Source organism: Neomonachus schauinslandi, chromosome 2 (genome assembly GCF_002201575.2).
Source record: "Neomonachus schauinslandi chromosome 2, ASM220157v2, whole genome shotgun sequence".
Classification (NCBI taxonomy): Eukaryota; Metazoa; Chordata; class Mammalia; order Carnivora; family Phocidae; genus Neomonachus; species Neomonachus schauinslandi.
In genome coordinates this window covers 131,970,719-131,994,063 of record NC_058404.1, presented here as the reverse complement: position 1 = coordinate 131,994,063, position 23,345 = coordinate 131,970,719, and the positions used below count along the sequence as shown (strand labels likewise).

General features: G+C 40.5%; 2 protein-coding genes across 2 annotated transcripts in view; both read left to right on the top strand.

Annotated features, from left to right (window-relative positions):
- Positions 1-11,665, top strand: part of HERC6 (HECT and RLD domain containing E3 ubiquitin protein ligase family member 6) — a 53,747-nt gene extending 42,082 nt beyond the window's left edge. The window contains exons 17-23 of the mRNA XM_021702472.2: positions 1,543-1,686; positions 3,808-3,974; positions 6,105-6,171; positions 7,229-7,299; positions 8,842-9,028; positions 9,116-9,218; positions 11,330-11,665. Coding sequence (XP_021558147.1) covers positions 1,543-1,686; positions 3,808-3,974; positions 6,105-6,171; positions 7,229-7,299; positions 8,842-9,028; positions 9,116-9,218; positions 11,330-11,544 — 954 coding nt within the window. The 3' untranslated portion in view covers positions 11,545-11,665. The remainder of the gene's footprint in view (positions 1-1,542; positions 1,687-3,807; positions 3,975-6,104; positions 6,172-7,228; positions 7,300-8,841; positions 9,029-9,115; positions 9,219-11,329) is intronic.
- Positions 11,666-16,905: 5,240 nt separating this feature from the next.
- Positions 16,906-23,345, top strand: part of HERC5 (HECT and RLD domain containing E3 ubiquitin protein ligase 5) — a 43,690-nt gene continuing 37,250 nt past the window's right edge. Inside the window, exons 1-3 of the mRNA XM_021702474.1 lie at positions 16,906-17,240; positions 19,762-19,882; positions 20,760-20,836. Of these exons, the coding sequence (XP_021558149.1) occupies positions 16,958-17,240; positions 19,762-19,882; positions 20,760-20,836 (481 nt within the window). The 5' untranslated portion in view covers positions 16,906-16,957. The remainder of the gene's footprint in view (positions 17,241-19,761; positions 19,883-20,759; positions 20,837-23,345) is intronic.

Sequence of the window (23,345 nt, the reverse complement as noted above, 5' to 3'; positions counted from 1 at the left end):
ATAGAAAATTATTCCGCCCACAGGAGATGACAAAGAGGTAGGAAGGTGAACTTCAAGGTAGATCCAATCCAAATATAGACTCCAAACAAGGCAGGGTTGTCAAAGCCAATTATGTGTGGGTCCTGACCACAGTGAAGGCAGACTTGCTGGTTTAAGTGAGCAGAAATTGGAAAAGTGGAAGTAAGCTTAATTTTGTTATTAGGATATCCAGATGGAACGTTAAGGTGGGCCCTTGGAGATGAGATGATGGTCTGTGGCCAAGGAGTTGGGTGATCTGTGGCAAAGATAAGATCTTCCAGGCAAAGAAAGGAGAAAGAGAATGCTTAATGGGGCTTAGGGATGCTTATATTAAAAAAATAAAAAGCTGGCTAATCATCCAACTCTTCATTTTGGCTCAGGTTGTGATCTCAGGGCTGTGGGAACAAGCCCCGCATCGGGCTCCACATTCAACGGGGAGTCTGCTTAGGACCCTTTCTCCCTCTCCCTCTGCCCCTCCCTCCCTGTGTGCACTCTCTCTCTCTCTCAAAAATAATAAATAAAAACAAAATCTTTAAAAATAAATAAATAAAAAGCTAAAAAGAAATTGGCCAGGAAAGGAAGGAGAAAAGTAGTTAGAGAGGTAGGAAGAAAACTGGGATAGTATTGGCCACAAAGACCCAACGTAGATTTAGAGAAGGACAGTTTCTGCAGCATAACTTTTAACAAAGCTAGAACAGTTTTGGCTTCTTCAACTTCATACTTGGGTAGGTTAAGCTGCCATACGTGTTCAGTGTGAATAATGTTTAAGTTGAAAATATTGTAAAAAAAAATAATTTTTTCAAAAATATTTTAAAAAATAAATAAGGGGCTCCTGGCTGGCTCAGTCAGTTGGTAGAACGTGCAATTCTTGATCTCAGGGTTGTGAGTTTGAGCCCCATGTTGGGTGTACAGATTCCTTAAAACTAAAATCTTTAAAAAAAGTAAAATAAAATTCAAAGGTAAATAATAGTAGAACTGAAGACAGAGAAAGAAAAGGACAGTTCATAATGACTTCCCACACAAGAGCTATGGGCAGTCTGGTCTGATGGTTCCTTCAGAGGTGCTAAACCCAGGGGGACTGGGAGGGTAATTTATCAGAAGTTAAAATGAGGGAAGAGGAAGGAGAAACCAAATAGCTGTTGACTGGAGCCAAAGTTGTAAAGTCTGAATGATGAGATGAAGATAGACAATAAGACAGAAGAACCAGGGACCTGAAGCACATCAAAATGTGGTTCAAGACTCTAGTCAACATAATTGGTGAATGCTAAGTCTTGCTAGAATCCCTTTACTTGGTTCATGTGGCAGTGTAAAGGACTCACACACACACTAATCTGATAGTGAATAGGTTCACTACGTCCGCTGCTCAGCAGGAAATTGAGGGAGAACAGATTGCAGTGAAGCGTGGGATTGAAGGGGTATGGGATTCTAGGAATTCTGATGATTGCAGGAGGTTTGAAACTTTTCCACAAGGATCAAGGCATCGTATTTTAAATCTGAGCCTGTGAATGTGTTCTCTTTCCTCAGACTGAATTTATTAAAGAAATTTGTTCTCAGGGGCATGGGGTAATATCCGAGTTCTTCTACTGTATATTTGAAGAGATGACCAAGACAGAATATGGAATGTTCATGTATCCTGAAGAGGGTTCCTACATGTGGTTTCCTGTCAGTGTAAGTCTTCTATTTTCTTACAGTTTTTCAGAACAGAAAAAGTATACCATATACTTGCAACATGAAAACCATGATAATAATGTAAAATTAGGTCATGTAGAGAGACTTGCTACTCAAGATAAGGTCCACAGAGGCAGCAGCTCAAGCATTACTTGGGGGCTATTAGAAAAGCAGAATCTTAGGTCCCACCCCAGATTAGAGCATGTATTCTCTAAGATCCCCAGGTGCTTCTATGCATGTTATATTTTTAAACAGCTTTTATGAAGTGTAGTTGAGATACAATGACCTACACATCAGGTGTCCAATTGGTTAAGTTTTTTTTGTTTTGTTTTTAATTTTATTTTATTATGTTATGTTAGTCACCATACAATACATCATTAGTTTTTGATGTGGTGATCCACGATCCATTGTTTTCGTATTAATACCCAGTGCTCCATGCAGTACGTGCCCTCCTTAATACCCATCACTGGGCTAACCCATCCCCCCAACCCCCCTCCCCTCTAAAACCCTCAGTTTGTTTCTCAGAGTCCATAGTCTCTCATGGTTCATCTCTCCCTCCGATTTCCCCCCTTCATTTTTCCCTTCCTTCTCCTAATGTCCTCCATGCTATTCCTTATGTTCCACAAATAAGTGAAACCATATGATAACTGACTTTCTCTGCTTGACTTATTTCACTTAGCATAATCTCCTCCAGTCCCATCCATGTTGATATCCAATTGGTTAAGTTTTGATTACACATATACCCATGAAACTATCACCACAACCAAATAATGACATATTCATCATTCCTCCAAATTTCCTCATACCCCTTTCTAATCCCACCCTCCACACACTTCCTGCCCCATGCCCACACAACCACTGATCTGATTTCTGTCATTATGGAGTAGTTTGAATTTCCTAGAATTTTTTTTTTTTAAAGATTTTATTTATTTATTTGAGAGAGAGAATGAGATAGAGCATGAGAGGGGGGGAGGGTCAGAGGGAGAAGCACACTCCCCGCCGAGCAGGGAGCCCAATGCGGGACCCGATCCCGGGACTCCAGGATCATGACCTGAGCCGAAGGCAGTCGCTTAACCAACTGAGCCATCCAGGCACCCTGAATTTCCTAGAATTTTATATAAATTCTAAGATTTCTATTCCAGGGCCAGCCTTGCTGTTAGCAGGTGAATGACTTTGGGCCATTTACGCAATAGCCTCAATCTACTTGCCCTATTTACTTCTTACAGCGATTGTGAGGATAAATGTTAAAAATGCATTTAGAGGGATGCTTGGGTGGCTCAGTAGGTTAAGCGTCTACCTTTGGCTCAGGTCATGATCTCAGGGTCCTGGGATGGAGTCCTGCATTGGGTTCTCTGTCAGCAGGGAGTATGCTTCTCCTTCTGCCTGCAGCTCCCCCTGCTTGTGTGCTCTTTCTCTCTCTCTCTGACAAATAAATAAATAAATAAAATATTTTAAAAATGCATTTAGGATTTTCAGGCTAGTGGTCTCTTGGCTGCTCTGTATCGATGGCCTGGCAAGATGTGGCCAGTGTTTTTCCTCATCTGGGACTACAAAGTGCAGAGAGAAGAGTGAAGCCTGTTTCATCAGGACTCTTTCCTTCTTCCTTCCACCCACCTTCACGGTCAACAGCATCACCTTCCCTGACCCATATGCTTGTCCCTGTCAGCACACCTAGGCTGAGGGCAGTATCACCGAAGGGGACACGCATGACATGCTTGATGCACAATGAAAGTGCAGATAAAGTGTACTCTTCCTTCTGCAGTGTCTTTTCTATATGAATTTGAAGGCAAAGACTATAAAATTAAATAATGACAACCTTGGCCTATAAGGCTATATGAGCACATTTTTTTTAATATCCCAGATATGCTGTCAGTAACAAAAAGTAAATTCATTTATTTAATATTCTGAACTATTAGTTTATATTTTAACTTATGGAAGAAATTTAAATTGTATTAAAGCCTGTGTAAAAAGCTCACGCTTTATTTTCCTGAAGCCCATTTTGTTTCTAATTTGTGACTTTCAGAAAAGGGAACCAAACCAATTTTTACTAATCTTAATTATCCCTTTGGACTATTGATTACTTCTAATACATAAGGGATTTTTTTTCTTCTCCTTTTCCAGCCGAAATTTGAGAAGAAGAGATATTTCCTTTTTGGAATACTGTGTGGACTCTCCCTAAACAACTCAAATGTCGCCAACCTTCCTTTTCCACTGGCTCTGTTTAAGAAACTTCTGGATCAAAAGCCATCATTGCAAGATTTAAAAGAACTCAGTCCTCTTCTAGGGAAGTAAGTAATATTTTTCCAGAGCTATAGGTTAAGTCTCAGTTATTCAGGAAGAAATGATGTTAATCACACACATACACACAGAGACAAGGTCTTCATTTTCAATAAATATATACTCTTCTGATGCATTTGAATTTTAGCCTGACTTATAATAAAGTATGCCTTCAAAAATAAAGAAAAGCCAAATGCTCTTCTTCTTCTTTTTTTTAAAGATTTTATTTATTTATTCATGAGAGAGAGAGAGAGAGAAGCAGAGGCAGAGGGAGAAGCAGGCTCCCCACTGAGCAGGAAGCCCAATGCGGGACTCGATCACAGGACCCTGGGATCATGACCTGAGCTGAAGGCAGATGCTTAACCATCTGAGCCACCCAGGCGCCTGCCAAAGGCTCTTCTAATGATCAACCTACAACAAACAGAGCTCTGGCCTAATATCTTGAATTTATCTAGATGGAAACAGTACACAATATTCTTTTTTTTTTTTTGAAAGATTTTATTTATTTAGAGAGAGACAGCATGGGTAGAGGGGCAGAGGGAGAGGGAGATAGAGAATCTCAAGCCGACTCCACACTCAGCCCAGAGCCCAACGTGGGGCTCAATCCCATGACCCTGAGGTCATGACTTGAGCAGAAATTAAGAGTAGGATGCCTTCTAGGGGCGCCTGGGTGGCTCAGATGGTTAAGCGTCTGCCTTCGGCTCAGGTCATGATCCCAGGGTCCTAGGATCGAGCCCTGCATAGGGCTCCCTGCTCAGCGGGTAGCCTGCTTCTCCCCCTCCTTCTGCTTCTCCCCCTGCTCATGCTCTCTCTCTCTCTCTGTATCTCTGTGTCTTGAATGAATAAATAAAAAAATCTTAAAAAAAAAAAAAAAGAGTAGGATGCTTAACTACTGAGCCACCCGGGTGCCCTGGAAACAATATACAATATTTTTAATGCAAATCATGCATGCTATATTTATTTTATTAAATCATATTTAGTCATTTAATAATTTTTTAAAGATTTGATTTATTTATTTGACACAGAGAGAGAGAGAGAGCACAAGCAGGGGAAGCAGCAGGCAGAGGTAGAGGGAGAAGCAGGCTCCCCGTGGAGCAAGGAGCCAAATGTGGGGCTCCCCGGGATCATGACCCGAGTCAAAGGCAGACATTTAACCAACTGAGCCACCCAGGCGCCCCTCATTTAATTTCTTTAAATACGTCAGCATGTCATCAACTTTATTTTTTAAGTATTGAAAAATACTTGTTCTAAGTTAAAAGGCAAACTATATCCTGTGAGGAAAATACTAGCAACAGATTTGATAGACAAAGGATTAGTACTGCTGATGTATAAATATAAATATATATATATATGTGTGTGTGTGTGTCATCACACAGAAATCTATATGGCTGAGGGTATGTGTGTGTGTGTGTGTGTGTGTGTGTGTGTATGTATTTGGCTAATCAAAAAATGAAAATATGCTCAACCTTCCTAGTATTTGAGGAAATATAAATGAAAATGAGATGTCCTTTTTCTGCTTACAGACTGACAAATGTTAAAAAGTTTTTCATAAAATACAGAGTTGGCAACAGATTGGGGAAAAGGATTCTCTTCTCAAGTACTATTAGTGTAAGAATAAACTGCCTAGATTTACACTGTATGCCCTGACAGTCTAGAAAACAGGGTTTCTCAACCTTGGCAACACTGAGATTTGGGGCTAGATAATTCTTTGTTGTGGAAGGCTGATCTGGGCATTGTAGGATGTTTAACAGCTAATGGGGCTGCTACCCACTAGGTGTTGGGTAGTGACCTTCCCCCTAATTGTAACAACCAAAGATGTCTCCAGATTTTGCCAAATGTCCTCTAGGGGACAAAATCACCCCTGATTGGATACACTGGTCTACAGGAAGGGGCTCCTTTCTGTAATTTCCATCAAGACACAGCAGTGTCTATGTATTAGCAGTGGCCCAACCAAACTGTAAAAAGCTAACTCTAAGAAGAGGGAGTGGGAAGGTAAGGACGTGACATTTTATACATTTCTATATTGTCCAAGATTTCTTCCACTGAACGTTTATTTTTGAAATTTTAGAAATCCAAAAATATAACTTTTTAATTTTAATTTTTTAATTAAATATTACTTTTTAAATGAAAATTTTCATTAGGAGTTTGCAAGAAGTTCTAAATAATGAAGCTGATGACCTTGGAGAAGAACTTTACATATATTTTTCTGTGAGTACCAATGTAAGCCAGATTATAGTTTAGCTTTCATCTGTTTTTTAGAATAATTTTTATTATATTACCTTAAATATGGGATTCCTTTTTTAAAAAATTTTCCACTCTGCCCCCTTGGGATTCCTTTTTTGAAGCATATTTATTTCTGTATTGTATGACTTTCCTCGCACCTGTTCCTTCTTTGATACCTCATGTGTATATATCCTCAAAGAAAGTGAAAATACAGCAATTATGCAATCGGTGTGAACAATGTAAACCACTAAATGCTTAAGACTATATACAACATATACTAGGGTAGGTTTTTAAATTTTTATGTTTTTAAAAGGCTGAACTACATAAATAATTATTTAGTTCCCAGTTATTTATAGTTATAGGGAAGAATGTACTGGCAATAATGGTATTGTGGTTGTGTTGGGGAGGAAGAATTTATTCTTTCAAAGTTCTTCTAGTTGGACTAAGAATCAAATTGACATGCCAAAGATTAACAGGAGAATATCAAATTTAATTTTGTATGTATAAGGAATCCATACAGACATGGAAATTCCAAAGACAGGCAAAATGAGGTATATATGTCATTCTGAACTAAGGAGAAGGAGGTAGGGGCCTGGGACTTCAGAGGGAAGAAGTGTAATTTACAAGAAGATGAAAAAGAGCAAATGTTTGGTAAACAAATGTTTGCTGGGCCACTCAGCAACAGTGGGACATAGAGGACTCTGATCAAACGGCCCTTGTTAGGTTCCTCTCTGCCCAGCATGCCTGGTTCAGAGTATACTGTAGTTTCCTATGGGGATAGCTCTCTTCCTGGAGCAGGGCCTCTATCTAAATTTGTTTTAGACAGTTGAGGGGGAAGTAAAGAGCTTTTCCTGAATCTGCTGGAGGTTTTTGAAATTTTGTTTTCTTTTTTTCTGATTCTGCTGGTTTTTGATTGCTTTTTAACTCAGAAATAATCTTCATGCTAAAGTGGCCCATCATGGGGCAACTTGCCTGTGGCCCCTGCAGTTGAATTATTCAGACTTTCTTTCATGTCTGGTACCTGAATATATTTTGGTTACAGATACACTGGGACAATAAAGATGTTGCTTTAATTCCAAATGGGATCTCTGTACCTGTGGACCAAACCAACAAGTAAGTTTTGAGACTTAGAACATCTGCTATGAATACACATAACATGTTTGCTATAATTTATACATATATTTTAGCTTCTCAGGTGATCATTTTAGCTCTTCATCTCTGAGAAAGATAAAAAGGTTACAGGGTAAGAGAAGGGGAAAAAGGAGTCAGGATTAAATATTCCCTTTGCAGAACTTTTCACTAGTTATTCATTTAACAATTATTTTTGAGCCCTTCCTCTGTACCAGATCCTATTCCGGGTGTCAGAGATACAGCCGTGAAACAGACAGACAAAACCTGGAGCTTAAATTCCAGTGGGGCAGAAAGACCATATATAAACAAATTATTATGTAATAGGATGTCAGATAAAGAGGAGCACCGTGATAAGAGTTAATTAAGAGATTTACAGTAGTGTTATGCTGCAGCCAGCTGGCATCTGCTTGTGAGAGCTGACTGTTAAATTTTCAAAAATGTTTAGAGTTTATTATTAAAGTATTAGTAGCATGAAATCAGCCATGATGGGAATATTTATACTACAGAACCGGCAAATGCTGCAAATGAGGGTCCGCTTCCATTTTCTTCTCTTTAGAGAACTGGTTGTTCACCATTTACGAGCACACCACTGGTTCCAGGGGATGGCAGAATGGGGTCAGATAGGACAGTCCTAGTGGACGGTCCATGAAGCTGCTCAAAGGGTGGGAGACTATCATGTTTCTGGTGGCTGTGTGGTGGAAACAGCTCCTCCCTCAAGGGGGGAAAAGACAGACTTTTGCAGAAGTCATTTCCACACGGTGACACATGTTATGAGAGAGGAGGGAGAGGTGAACAGAGGACCAACCCTGAGGAAGTCATGTTGCTGTGGACCTCTGATGGTTGACAGAAGTCAGCACGTAAAGAAGGGAGCATGCCATGGCCTAACTGTGAGAGAGAGGGAGCCCCCAGAGCTGAAGATTGGCCCGGTCAAAGATTCAAATGCCAAGTGGGAAGAGGCTGCTGTGTCAGGCAGGAGTCAGATCAGGGAAGTTTGGAAGTTACCCTGAGGGCAATGGAAAGAAAGTCTTTGAAAGATTTTAAGGTGGAGAATTACATATTCAGATGAGTGTTTTAAAAGTATCTCTCTTGGAGGAAAAGGGCAGCAAAACAAAGTGTCCTTCTGCTTCATACTCCAAGGTTCCTTCCTCCAGCTGACCACAGGTTTTTACTTCCCTCCGAATAAATTTTTTTTTTTAAGATTTTATTTGACGGAGAGAGACAAAGTGAGAGAGGGAACACAAGCAGGGGGAGTGGGAGAGGGAGAGGCAGGCCTCCCGCGGAGCAGGGAGCCCAACGCGGGGCTCGATCCCAGGACCCCAGGACCATGACCCGAGCCCAGGACCCCAGGACCATGACCCGAGCCGAAGGCAGACGCTTAACGACTGAGCCACCCAGGTGCCCCTCCCTCTGAATACTTTACTTTTCTTTCTCAATAGAAATGGTAAAAAGGGCAAAGTAGAGAATATTTTAGTCAATGGCAAAGTATGTTATTGGCTTTTTTTTTTTTTTTTTGCTCCCCTCAAGGAAAGAATATGTTTCTGCATGCATTGATTACATTTTCAACACCTCTGTAAAGGCAGTTTATGAGGAATTTCAGAGAGGATTTTATAAAGTCTGTGACAAGGAAATACTTTTTAAACTTTTCCATCCTGAAGAACTAATGACAGCAGTGATTGGAAATACTGATTATGACTGGAAACTGTTTGAAGAGGTTGGTGATAACTAAAGTGCCCCTACTTCTTCCAAACAACTTCTGTATATTCCCCCTAAAAACATTTTTCTCCCTCTTTTTCTCAAGAATTCACGATATGATCAAGGATACCACAAATCACATCCTACTATACTGATGTTTTGGAAAGCTTTCCACAAATTAACCTTGGAAGAAAAGAGAAAATTCCTCTGTAAGTATTACTAATAGATGGATTTATAACTATATATCTTTTTTTTTTTTTTTAAGATTTCATTTATTTATTAGAGAGCGAGAGAGAACACAAGCAGGGGGAGCGGCAGGCAGAGGGAGAGGGAGAAGCACGCTCCCTGCTGAGCAGGGAACCCGCCACGGCTGGATCCCAGGACTCTGGGATCATGACCAGAGCCTAAGGCAGATGAGCCACCCAGGAGCCACCCAGGAGCCCCTATAATTACATGTCTTCTTAAAAGATAAATATTTGTGGGGGCGCCACAACTGAGCCACCCAGGAGCCCCTATAATTACATGTCTTCTTAAAAGATAAATATTTGTGGGGGCGCCTGGGTAGCTCAGTCGTTAAGCGTCTGCCTTCGGCTCAGGTCATGATCCCAGGGTCCTGGGATCGAGCCCCGCATTGGGCTCCCTGCTCAGCGGGAAGCCTGCTTCTCCTTCTTCCACTCCCCCTGCTTGCGTTCCCCCTCTCGCTGTGTCTCTCTCTGTCAAATAAATAAAATCTTTAAAAATAAATAAATAAAGGGCGCCTGGGTGGCTCAGTTGGTTAAGCGACTGCCTTCGGCTCAGGTCATGATCCTGGAGTCCCTGGATCGAGTCCCGCATCGGGCTCCCTGCTCGGCAGGGAGTCTGCTTCTCCCTCTGACCCTCCCGACCCTCCTCCCTCTCATGCTCTCTCTCTCTCAAATAAATAAATAAAATCTTTAAAAATAAATAAATAAATAAATAAAATATAAATATTTGCCATTAAGTCATTATTAATTTTTTTTTAAAGTTTATTTAAGTAATCTCTACACCCAACATAAGGCTTAAGCTCATAACCCCAAGATCAAGAGTAGCATGCTCTTCTGACTGAGCCAGTCGGGCACCCTGCCATGAAATCATTATTAATAGTGGGTCACATGTGTCAACAGCCAAGCCAGGCTTCCTAAGCCAATGTTCTTTCTCTTATGTAAGCCTGGTTTCCCATTTAAAAAAAAATGATAATAAAAAAGCTACCACTAGTTGCCTCCTAATCAAGCCTTTGCTCTCACATTCCTATCTTTATTTATCGAAGTCCTATGGAATTAGGACTATGTATATTTCTCTAATACTATTTTAGAAATAATACCCATAGCAATGACCACTGATGATAATACTAACAGCCTTGATAATGTGTGCCTACTCTATGTCAGGCATTGTGGTGACAACTTCCTATCTGTTACCTCCCTTTATCCTAATAGCCGTGTTTTGAGGTATGGTACTTATTTTTTTCCTCATTTCAGATCTGAGGAAAAGAGGCTTGGTACGTTTAGTAGCTTGCTTATATTCAGACAGCTGGTGAGTGTAAGAAACAGATTCTGAACCCAACAGGCTGATCCAGAGCCAAGGCTCTGAACCACTAAACTGTAGCCTTGTGGTGCAAGAACTTCTCTTGGTGGGAACCGTAAGGTTTCCCTAGGGCAGATTTAATGACTTACTCTCTTACCGCCTGTCCCAGTTTTCAGTCATTATGGAGATACACATCTTCTTGCTATTTTTGTTGCTCCTGAGGACACTGGAGGACAATTCCAACTTCACAAACCTGAACTACTTCTCCACAAGCCCAAACTACCTGTCTAATCTTCTCTCTTAATGGGAAACTTTTGCTTCAGCCCATTGATTCCACTGTCTATGTATTCAGTGCGTTTACTTACATCTTCCTACCTCTGGCTTTTTCTTGGGCTTTCCCCCTCTGCCTTGAAACCTTACTCAACTCCTTTCCTGGAGAACTAACTAGCCAGATGTGATGCCTGTAGTCTCCCTGCTCCCCCAGCCGGGGGCCGCCTTCGTTAGCTTCTTCATCTCAGACGTCCTAGTTAAGCTAAATTAAACTTCCGTGTATCTTGCTCTTCTCTTTTCATGTACATAGTTTTCCCCAATTAGACCATAAACTCACTGAGGACCAAGACCAGATGTCATGATTTTTCTGTGTTCCACATGGCCCTGTGTGGTTCTCTCGACACAAGTGTACTCAGTAATATTTATTGAATGACGTGATTCATTTCTTCCTTTTCGTTTTATGTTTTGCTCTTTCTATGAAATATCTTAACCAAAATTTATCCCTTTCTAGTTTTTCTTAGCGGAAATGACAGGCTGCGTGTAAGTGGCAAACAGGAAATAGGAATCCGATTTCGCTGTCCTGAAACTTTCAGTGAAACAGATTACCCAAGAGCGCTGACCTGTCATAATATTCTGGACCTTCCTAAATATTCTACAATGGAAAAAGTGGAGGAAGCCCTTCAAGTAGCCATCAACAGCAACAGAGGATTTGTCTCTAGGTCATAGAGCAACAGTGATCCGGAGAGTTTCAGTGAGGCCTCAGAGCCTCAGGCCCTCTCTTCCACTCTCCTGTTCTTCCTTAGGTCTAAGTAGCACAAAGGGTTGATAGGTTTTAGGTAGAATTAGTTGACAAATGTCGGGATAAACAGTAAAATGATGAATCAAGAGTGATTAAAAAAAAAGTAATTTTTAAAAATGAATCAACATTTCTTGATCCCTAAATTTGTTATCAAAATGTTTGCTTTTTACTGAATTATTCCTGAACAATAATTATCATTTAAAAATAAGTTGAATATTAAAAGCTAACATATTTTTTAAAATATTGTATATCTAATAAACACATTGTCTGCAAATATGAAAGATATGCTGAAGCTTGAAAAAAATAAAAATAATTCAACATGTTTTTGAGGCACGTAAATGTATATTTTATATTCTAGAATGTCTCCAGAATTTTGATTTTAGCCAACTGCTGAGTAATGTATTTGAAAAATCTAAATGTTAAAGGATTCGTTAATTCATTGAATAATTACTCATGCTCAATACTGTGTTCCAAGAATTATTCTAAATGCATATATCATTATTTTGGTTAAACACTGAGCCCAACCAGGAACTCCTGTCTATTGGTAGTTGGAGAAAATGAAGAACATGAAATATGTCTTAGAAATGTGGCTACGGAATGAATTAAAGGAGAGAAAGAAATATGGCTGTAAATGGCCAATTAATTTTGTAGACCAGATCTATCTTATATTAAATTTTAAACTGTACGCTATTCTTTAAATGCCTGTTGTGATGGCAAACCATACACAGAAGCCTTGTATCGGTGGCACTTTTGGAAAGGAAAGACCATGGGGTGTAGTCCATGTTGGGGTGGTGATGTGGAAAGAGGGCCGAATCACCAGAGGATAGACAGAACAGAGATAGAGAATTCACTAAGGACACAAACCCCAGGGAATCCTCAGATTTATTTTTGACACATCTGGTTTCTATAATAAATGGAATGGAGGCCCAGATGTATTCTATTTGAATTTTAAGGGAAAAGGTAACTTCTAAATCTCAGGGATCCCTAGGCATTTGATTTAGGTTGTATTTTTCAGGCCTTTCAACTCCAACATAAATTTTTCTAATGCAAATAGATGAACAATACTAAACATTTAGGGAAGACAGTGTAGCAATTCTTTTTTTTTTTTTTAAGATTTTATATATTTCAGAGAAACAGAGAGAGAGAATGAGCAAGGAGAGCGGCAGAGGGAGAGGGAGAAGTAGAGTCCTTGCTGAGCAGGGAACCTATGCAGGCTTGATTCCAGGATGCTGGGATCATTACCTGAGCAGAAGGCAGACGCTAACAGACTGAGTCACCCAGGCACCCCTAGTGTAGTAATTCTTTACATACTCTTTCAGAAAACAGAGGAAGAGGGGTGCCTGGCTGGCTCAGTCAGAAGAGCATGCAACTCTTGATCTTGGGGTTGTGAGTTTGAGCCCCACATTGGGTATAGAGATTACTTAAAAATAAAATCATAAATCTTTAGGGATGCCTGGCTGGTTCAGTCGGTTAAGCATCTGCCTTCGGCTCAGGTCATGATCCCGGGGTCCTGGGATCAAGCCCTGCATCGGGCTCCTTGCTCAGCAGGGAGCTTCTCCCTCTGCCTGCAGCAATACCTGCTTGTAGTCTCTCACTCTCTCTCTCTCTCTCTCTCTCTCTCTCTCTCGTCCTGGGATCAAGCCCTGCATCGGGCTCCTTGCTCAGCAGGGAGCTTCTCCCTCTGCCTGCAGCAATACCTGCTTGTAGTCTCTCACTCTCTCTCTCTCTCTCTCTCTCTCTCTCGTGCTCTCTCTCTGGCAAATGAATAAATAAAATCTTTAAAAAATAAAGAAATAAAATCTTCAAAAAAAGAAAAAGGAAAACACAGGAAGAGGAAACACTTCCCAGTTAAGTACGATGTTGGCATTACTCTAATGTCAAAACCAGACAAAGACATTACAGGAAAAGAAAACTACAAATATCTCTCATGAACAGAAACACAAAAAACCTTTCCAAGATTTTAACATATCAAACATATCCAACAAAATATAAAAAGGATAATACTTTGTGGCCAAGTGGAGTTTAGTCCACAAATGCACTTAAGAATCTATTATATCATGAGAGACTATGGACTCTGAGAAACAAACTGAGGGTTCTACAGGGGAGGGGAGTGGGGGGATGGGTTAGCCTGGTGATGGGTATTAAGGAGGGCACGTATTGAATGGAGCACTGGGTGTTATTCGCAAACAATGAATCATGGAACACTACATCAAAACTAATAATGTAATGTATGGTGACTAACATAACATAATAAAATTTTTAAAAATCTACTATATCTCACTGTAATAAGACAAAGAAAAATCACATAATTACCTCAATAAAGGCATAAAAAAATTTGATCAATTGCAATAGCCGCTCATGTGTGATATTCTTAGCAAACTAGGACCAGAAGGAAATTTCCTCAACCTGATAGAACCTACAAAGAGCTAACCTTACACTTAATGGTAAGAGACTAAATGCTTTCCTACTAAAACTAGTAACAAGGCAAGGTTGCCTCTCATCACTTCTAGTACAACATTGTACTAGAGTACTAGTCCATGTAAGAGGGCAAAGAAAAAAAGAAAAGGCATAATGATTGGAAAGGAAGGAGTAAAACTATCTTATTTATAGACTACATCGTTATCTGCAGAAGATCCTAAGGGATCTAAAACAAAACAAAAACCTACCGGAAGTATTAATATAGAAAAGTCTCAGGATTCAAGGTCAATATATAAAAATTAACTGCTTATATATATTAACAACAGTCATAAGTTGAAATTTAAAAAAGTATTTGTAATATCAAAAGATAAATATTTAAGGATAATTTTAACAAAACACATTAAACTGTACAGTGAAAACTAGAAAATACTGCTTAAAGACATCTTTAAATTAATGGGGAAGGGCACCTCGTGGCACAGTGGGTTAAGCCTCGAACTCCTAGTTTCGGCTCTGGTTGTGACCTCTGCCTCTTGGGATGGAGGCCCTCATCTGGCTCTGGGTTCAGCCCAGAGTTGGCATGCACTACTCCCACCCCCCTGCGTGTGTGTGTGTGTGTGTGTGTGTATGTCTCAAATAAATAATCTTAAGAAAGAAATTAATGGGGAGAGATATGCTCAAGGACCCAAGAATCAATATTATCAGCACGTCAATTCTTCCCAAACGGATTTAATTTAGTGCAATCTCAAAATCCCTGCAGTGTTTTGTAGATAGTAATAAACTTATCCTAAAATATATATGGAAATGGGAAGGACCTAAAATAGCCAAAACAAACAAATAAATATAATAGACAAAACAACACCGAAGAAAAGACAATGGTGGAGCATTTGAATCAAGTGATTTTGAGACTTAATTATAATCTACAGTAGTGAAGGCAGTGTGGCCTTAAGAGTAAAAATAGACATATAGATCAAGGGGACACAGTAAAAATTTGTCCAGAAATAAATTCAATTACACATAGCCAACAGAGTTTTCACAAAGACCCTAAGGCAATTCAATGGGGAAAGGCTAGCTAGAACAATTGGAAATCTGTAAGGACAAAAATGAACCTCTATCCTTACCTCACACCATAAAGAATAATTCATTTGAAATGTAACAAAGACCTAAAACTATAAAATTTGTAGAAGATAACATAAAAGAAAATCTTTGGGGGCGCCTGGGTGGCTCAGTCTGTCGGGTGTCAGCCTTCCACGCGGGTAGTGGTACCCGCGTCCTGGGATCGAGCCCCACATCCTGCTCCGTGCTCACCGGGGAGCCTGCTTCTCCCTCTCCCTCTGCCTGCCTGTCTGCCTACTTGTGAGCTCTCTCTCTGTGTGTCAAATAAATAAATAAAATCTTAAAAAGAAAAGAAAAGAAATGAAAATCTTTGTAACCTTGGGTTAAGCAAAGATTTCCTAAGACAAAAGAAAAAAAAGAAAGGCATTAACTATGTAAAAGAAAAAAATGGATAAATTGCATTGAAATTAAAAACTTCAGCTCTTCAAAAGACAATAAAATTTAAAAACAAGCCACAGATTGGCAGAAAACATTTCAAAACATATTTAACAAAGGGCTTGATATATAACATAAAGTACTGTAATATATATAAAGAACTTTGAGATACTAAGCAAATTAATAAATGGCAAAAGATATGAATAGACACTTCACCAAATAAGAGACAGAGATTAGCACTAATAAGCATATGAAAAGATGCTTAACATCATTAAGCATTAAGGGAAATGGAAATTGAAACCACAGTAAGACACACGTACAGACTACTGCAACTGCTATAATTACAGAGACTGACAGGAGCAAACGTCATCAAGGATATAGAGGGACTGGCACTCCCATAAATTGCTGGAGGGAATGCAAAACGACATAGCACCTTTGAAAGATTTGGTCGTTTCTTACATCATATTCATGCATGTATTTACCATACGATACAGCAATTCCATTTTTAGGTATTTACTCACAAGAAACGAAAGCACTTATCCACTCCACGACTTGCTCATAGTCATAGCACCTCTATTCACCGTAGCCCCAAACTGGAAAGAACTGAAATGTCCGTGAATTGGTGAATGGATAAACAGCTAATCGCTGTATACTCATCTGTCGTAATAACATTCAACAATAACTACTGACTGACCCACTACTGATGAAACACGGGATTAATCTCAAAAGTATTACGCTAAATGGAGGGAAAAAACCAGACACAAAGACTGCACAGGTTTGACTCCATCTGTAAGGAATTCTCGAAGAGGCAAACTGTACTGACAGAAAGCACATCAGCTGTTGCCAGGCACCCCGGTGTGGGCGGAGGGACTGACCGCGCAGCTCTCGATTTCAGTTTCCTCGCGGTCGTGGGGCGGGGCGCGAGACCGAATGCTTAACCAGCTTTCCTTACCACAATAGTTCCTGGAAATTCTGCAAGTCGGCCTGTGTCAGTGCTCCTCCTAGCGGAACTGCAGTGTTTCTTCCAAGGCCACTAGGTCCAGGCGTTCAGGTGGCCACTGCTCGCCGGGGGACACCCCCTCAGCCCTGCCCACCCACCTCGTCATCGGCCAGCACCCTGTTTACTCTGGCAGCGTTCCAAGCCCTCCGTGACGCGTTCGAGTTTCCCTTTCCCTTCCCTTTTCGATTCCGCCCCCTTACAAGCACAACGGTTTCGTTTCCTATTGGAACTGCGGGCTCCGCCCCCAATCAGCACGTTGCGAGCCCGGCGTCCTAGCGGGGGCGGAGTAGGGGAGGCTGCGGAGCCTCGACGCCACTGCGCTGTCCGCCACCTCTGGCTGAGCACCGCGACGCCGGGGTCGGTTTTCTCGCGAGCTCCGTCTCCTCCGAGGTTCGGAGGGCCGAGGCGCGGCCGTAGAGCCCGGGAAAGCGGCGATGGAGCAGAGGCCGCGAAGGAGAGCTCGGGGCGGCGTGCGCCCGCTTCCCGGGCCGGTCCCCCCGCCGCGACCCGCAGCGCCGCGGCGCTCCGCGGAGCCGCCGGGCACTCAGCTCTGGCTCTTCCCCAGTGCCGCGGGCCTCCGCAGGGCGCTGCCCCAGAGGACCGAGGCGACGCGTCAGATGTGCTGCACGCGCGGGCGCCTCGTGGTGTTGGAGCGCGGCGGGGCCGGCGTCGAGGTCCACCAGCTGCCGGCGGGGAGCGACGGCGCCAAGAAGCCGAGTGAGTGGGGCGGGCAGTGCCCCCTCGGCCCTCCCGCCTCGGGCTGGGGGTGTGAGGGGCCCCAAGTGCAGCGCCTGCGGAGCGGCCCGAGGGTGGGTGTGGCGGTCCTTCTCTAAACGCGAAGGGAAGCTCAGAAGGGGACCCGACGCCGCAGCGGTCTGCAGTGGCCGCAGAAACGCGCCGGGCCGGGTGGCTTTTGAATTTCGCACGTGCGAGCGCCTGAGGTCTCCCTTATCCGCGTTCCCAGTTGGCGCGGAGTTTGCAGGATGATGGTGAGAACTGGGTCGCGCACTCTGCAAATGGGTCGCGCAGTCTGCAAATAGCCCGTGCGGAGGGAGCGCGCGTGCAGGCAGCATCTGCTTAGCCAGTCCGCCGTTAGCACTGGTTTCTGTTGAAGTTTACTTTTCACTTACTCCTCTTTAGAACACAGCGGCTCCGATTTTATGACCCTTTGGAAAATATAGTTCTCTTGTTCTCAACGATAATATCTTATATATGCAAATAATTTAAAGAATGCTTTCAGTTGCACTTGTCCGCGGTGGCAGTCTCCGTAGATGAGGTCAGGAACTGTGGTTCGATTTTAAAGGTGGAGGAAAGCAAATGGCCATTCTTAATCTTGGGAAATTTTGTCCGTCTGTTGAGTGAAGAAAATGGTATTTTACTGGTCGTTATGCTTTTAACTCGGGCGAAGTCGAGCATCTTTTTTTTTTCTGTTGATCGTTTGCATTCCTTTTTTGGTGACCTGCTTGTTCATATCTTAGACTGGCTTTTTTTTTTTTTTTAAGATTTTATTTATTTATTTGACAGAGAGAGACAGCGAGAGAGGGAACACAAGCAGGGGGAGCGGGAGAGGAAGAGGCACGCTTCCCGCCGAGCAGGGAGCCCGATGCGGGGCTCGATCCCAGGATCCTGGGATCATGACCTGAGCCGAAGGCAGACGCTTAACGACTGAGCCACCCAGGCGCCCCTCTTAGACCGGCTTTTTAAAAATTTGAGTTGTAATCTTTTTCTTATTTTTTTGAAAGAGTTATTTGAACATTGAGTAAGAATAGCACTTTGTCCAGCATAGACGTTGATGTTTTTCCCAACTTTGATGTTATTTTAGTCTCCTTAATCTTTTCTGTTAAGGCTTATGGATTTTGTGTTACAAAGCTATCCACACTCAGGTTTTTTGGGGTTTTTTTTTGTTTTTTAATGTACTCATCTTTACAGCAATTTAAGCTTTTACTTATTTTTTTAAGTAGGCTCCGTGGAGCCCAACGGGAGGCATGAACTCTTGACCCTGAGATCAAGACCTGAGTTGAAATCAAGAGTCTGGGTGGGGCTTACCCAACTGAGCCACCCAGGCACCCTTTATGCTTTTATTTTTAAAGTTAAAATTTTGGATGCACTTGAAAATTATTTTGATTTAAGGAGGTAGGGGAACCTAGATTTATTTGTTTCTCCAAGTGTTTAGTCTGATGTCCCAGTACCTTTTTTTTTTCCTCCCTGCTCCTTGAGTAACTTTTTTTTTTCAACTGTTTGGAAATGTGATCTCTGAAAAAGATTACTGTTTAACCATTTCTTCTTCATTACCAAACTGTTTTGGTTCTCAAAGCATTTCTAATATGAAGATTTGTGCTTGGAGATTTTTACATGAATAAATCCTATTTGGTTAGGTTAGAACCGAAAAGTAAAGTCCCACATCCAATTTTTGTGAACAAATTAAATGAGATAAGCGTAAATGGTAACTGTGAACAATTTTTAAATCTCTTTTAGGAAGGGCTAAATTTGTAGTAGTGCCAATAAAAATTATTTTGACAACATGCCTCCTTAAAAATTAGTCCTCAAACACAATTCTTCCTTTTAAAAATAAAGAACTTGGCTTCTTTGTGGAGCAATGAGGAGAGTTTTATTATTATTATTCGTTTTGTATTTGGAAAGAGTATATTTCAAAATACACAATATATATTTTCTCCTAAAATGAGTTATGTCATCCAGATACGGTTATATTTTCTTACAGACTTTTTCATTTCTGTCACTTCAAATGTAATTACTCTGTCTCAATTTATTAAACAGGAATCTAAAAGCAAATATTTAATTGGTTATTTTTTAAACTACATTGATTTTGTTTTATTTTATTTTTTTAGAGGGGGGAGGGACAGAAGAAGAGGGAAAGAAAGAAATGTAAGCAGGCGCCACGCTCCTCCATCTCACAACCCTGAGATCATGACCTGAGCCGAAATCAAGAGATAGGCTTAACTGACTGAGCCACCCAGGTGCCCCAAAACTATATTCAATTTAAAACAAAGTATGAACAGTGCTTTCCCAAATTGAAAAAAATCCATGGGTCAAAACAATAGTCATTGCTAATTGCTCTGCTTTTGTTCTTGAATTTTTCTTTAAAGAGAGGTTCATGTTAAATCAAAGGTTGTCTAGTTGAAAATTTTTTCCAGGTGTTTTAGTGTATTATAATGAAATAAATAATGATAGTGGGTAATAACCAGAGTTATGATAGTTCCTGATTGGATTTGCTCTGCAGAGTGCATTAAATTAGGAAAAAAAATGAAGATACATTCCGTGGACCAAGGAGCAGAGCACATGCTGATTCTGTCCTCAGATGGAAAACCATTTGAGTACGACTATAGCACAGAACATGCAAGGTAGGGAACTTTTTTTTTCTTTTATTAGAAGTTATTTAAAATGTACTCAAAAGGCAATCATAATTTTTGTATTATGGTTTTATATTATGCCCTGCTTTACGTAGTGGCTCTTAAGTAAACAATTCTGAAATGACCAGTGAATTCCATCAGTGAGCTACAATCAAGTTAACTTGTCCCATAGACATCGGGTCTTGCTTTGACATTTATTTATTTATTTTTAAAGATTTTTATTTATTTATTTGACAGACATAGACACAGTGAGAGCAGGAACACAAGCAGGGGGAGTGGGAGAGGGAGAAGCAGGCTTCCCGCCGAGCAGGGAGCCCGATGCAGGGCTTGATCCCAGGACCCTGGGATCATGACCTGAGCTGAAGGCAGACACTTAACGACTGAGCCACCCAGGCACCCCTTGCTTTGACATTTAAAAGAAATGGTTGTTAGTCTGTCCCACCCCAAATTGGACTTCCACATTCATTAATTCATTTACCCCTTATAATGAGTTAGATTATCAGAAATAAAAGTTTTCGACATAGGAGAAAAATACATTATCATGGAATGATTTGTGAGACTTTTTCCTAGTAGATCATGTGAATTAGAACTTATTTTCATCTTGTGTTATTCCTGTATCATACAATTATTGTTTGCAAAAGACACTTGGAATCATCCTAATTACAATTATATAGTGCACATTATTTTCCTTTTAAACCACCAATTAAAACACATGTAGTATTTTTTATAATTTTAGATGTACTGAATGTGAAGCAGTAAATTTGAATTTTTCCTTGAGCTTCAATCCCAATTAAATACAGTTAATTTTAACATCGATGTTGCGACTTCGATTACGGTGATTGACATAAAATATATTTTCTTTCATCAGGTTTCAGTGCATTTTACAAGAAAAAAGTATAATTCAGATCACATGTGGAGATTATCATTCTCTTGCACTCTCAAAAGGTACTTTTCTGGAATACTGTTTTTTAGAGGGAATAAATGTGTATATATGTAGACCTAGTAGAATGTATCTGCTTCACTTTGTAACAGACAAAAATAATGGTTTTGAATTTGATATGGTTCAGGGCACTTGTACTTTTTTTTAAAGTAAGCTCTAGGCCCACCATGGGGCTTGAACTCACAACCCTGAGATAGAGTCAGTAAAAAGTCACATGCTCTACCATCTGAGCCAGCCAGGCACCCCAAGGCACTTGTTAGAAAATAAGAGTAATTTTTGGATGTATAAAATCTTTAGGGTTCCATATTTACTGTTCCTACAATGTACTCTGTCAAGTGACAAAACTAAAGCGATTTAGTAAAGAATTTGATACCCTTTGTTCAAGGACAAGCAGCCGATGGATTGGGAGTACAGTGCATCACAAACAATGGAGCATTCTGGGAGGATTTTGAGCAAGAGTGAGTTTTCTAGAGCATTAGAAGTCACAGTGCAGAAATAGGCATGATTGGTTGGGGTTGTATATCTAACCTTATTTGGAAAGATCAGGGAACAAAGAAATAAGTGTACAGCCCAGAGTTGGCTTGTTGTTTGGGGATTGGCTTATTGGATAGATACATGGTGTTTCTGTTCAGGTAGAACATTTAAAGGAACATGTAAGTTGGTTTGCTGACATGGCACCCTGGGCAGGAATGGCTCCATCTTGACCCTGGAGATTTATTTCAACAGTTCCATGTTTCTGTTTTTCAAGTAAGAAACAATGAAAATATTCTTAATAATAAAAATCATTCTGGAAACAGGACCAAGCATGGGCTACCCTTTTCTAGAAACTTCTTGCCTTTTCCTAGTGCTCTTTCAGCTCCCATGACAAGAGCTTAGAATCTCTTGGGTCTGCCCTTGTGGCCAGTTTGCAGGCCTCTGATGTGCTCGCACATTACCATTTGAATTCAGGGATTCTCCCAGCTTTTATTATTTCCTACTTCTTATCAGACATTATAATGGTGGGAAATTGAAACAGTGACTACAGATTATTTCCTAAAGAAGCTTGACCATGGAGGAATAATTATAACAGGACAGTGATAAGTGGGAATTCAGGGTCAAGGAAAAAAAATTTTTTTTAAATACGTAGGACAGATATAAACAAACTAAAGGGAAACTGGGATAAAAGGGAAGTAAATAATCCAGAACTTGACCTGTGTTGCAGGCCCTGTTGAAGTTTGAGAGTATGAACTTGCATTGGAAAAAATTGGCCTGGTTGTTTGACTTTATCCATTCATGAACACACATTTCATTTTGAGTATCTAGATTGATAAACTCAACAATTTATTTCTTTTACACTAATGGAGCCCATCCCTGTTCCTCCTCTGTGATGCTTTTTCGTGGTTCTAAAGCAATCACTGAAGAGTAAAGAATCTCTTTAATGTATACATTTTCCTAATTTCAATAATGGTGGTAAATTATTTCAATTACAAAATGTAATTTTTCAGGCTAGATTATTTTAAAAGGCCGTTGAGTATCAATTTTGTCTTAAATTTAAAAGGAAACAGCTCTTAGCTGTCCTTTCTTTCTATAGGTACTTCTGTTAGATAAAATACTTCTTGGTTCTTAAGAAAAAAAAAAAAAAGGAATGCAGGTGAGCATGAAGAATCATATGAAACTAGATACTTTGAAGAAAATACTGATTCCTTCTTAGGGGTGAAAAGTGGCCCACTGGTAATATTCTATCTACATGGAATCTTAGGGAAAGGGCTAATGCCAAGGAGTTTCTGCCTTTTAGCCCCTAAGCCTGTCCCTGTTTTCCTTCTATTTTATGTCTGCCTGATTTGTGCTGGTCATGTCTGACTACCCCCTTGATTAGGAAGAGCAGTCCGATGGTGCATCAGTTAGCATAGAGGGCAGCCCACAGTGGTAGAAGGAAGATAGGGCTAGAATCAGAGCAACTTGGGCTGGAATTCCAGTTCTGCCATTTCCTATGAAGTGAGCCCACTTTAACCCCTCTGAACCTTGGTTTGCTCATTAGTTAAGTTAAAAACAATTACACCTGCTCTGCAGAAGAACAAGGGTTTGAGAAAAAAGGTTATATCTATCTTGACCCTGGAGATTCATTTCAACAGTTCCATGTTTCTATTTTTCAAATAGATTGAAAAGGTTATAAAGATAAAACAGAAGCCTAGAGTCTAATGATATGGGGGCAAAAGAGATATTCAGAGTTTATTACCGGTAAATCATAATCTAAGAAGAATGAAAGTTGGGGAAGCAAGAAAGAATTGATCATTTCATCATTATATTCCTGCTGGCTGGTAGACACGTGGTAGTTACATTTGAAGGAGAGGTTCTGCCCCTTACCAGATTCTGCACAGTATCTTACAAAGAGGTGCTCAGTAAGCATTAATTCTCTGATACATTTTTTCAGACTCAGATATAGTCAACTCCATTAGATTACACCTAAGGACTTTTATTGAAAAATATGCTTCATGTGTTCAATTAACAGAGGAAGATGCAGACTCTTTCAAGATA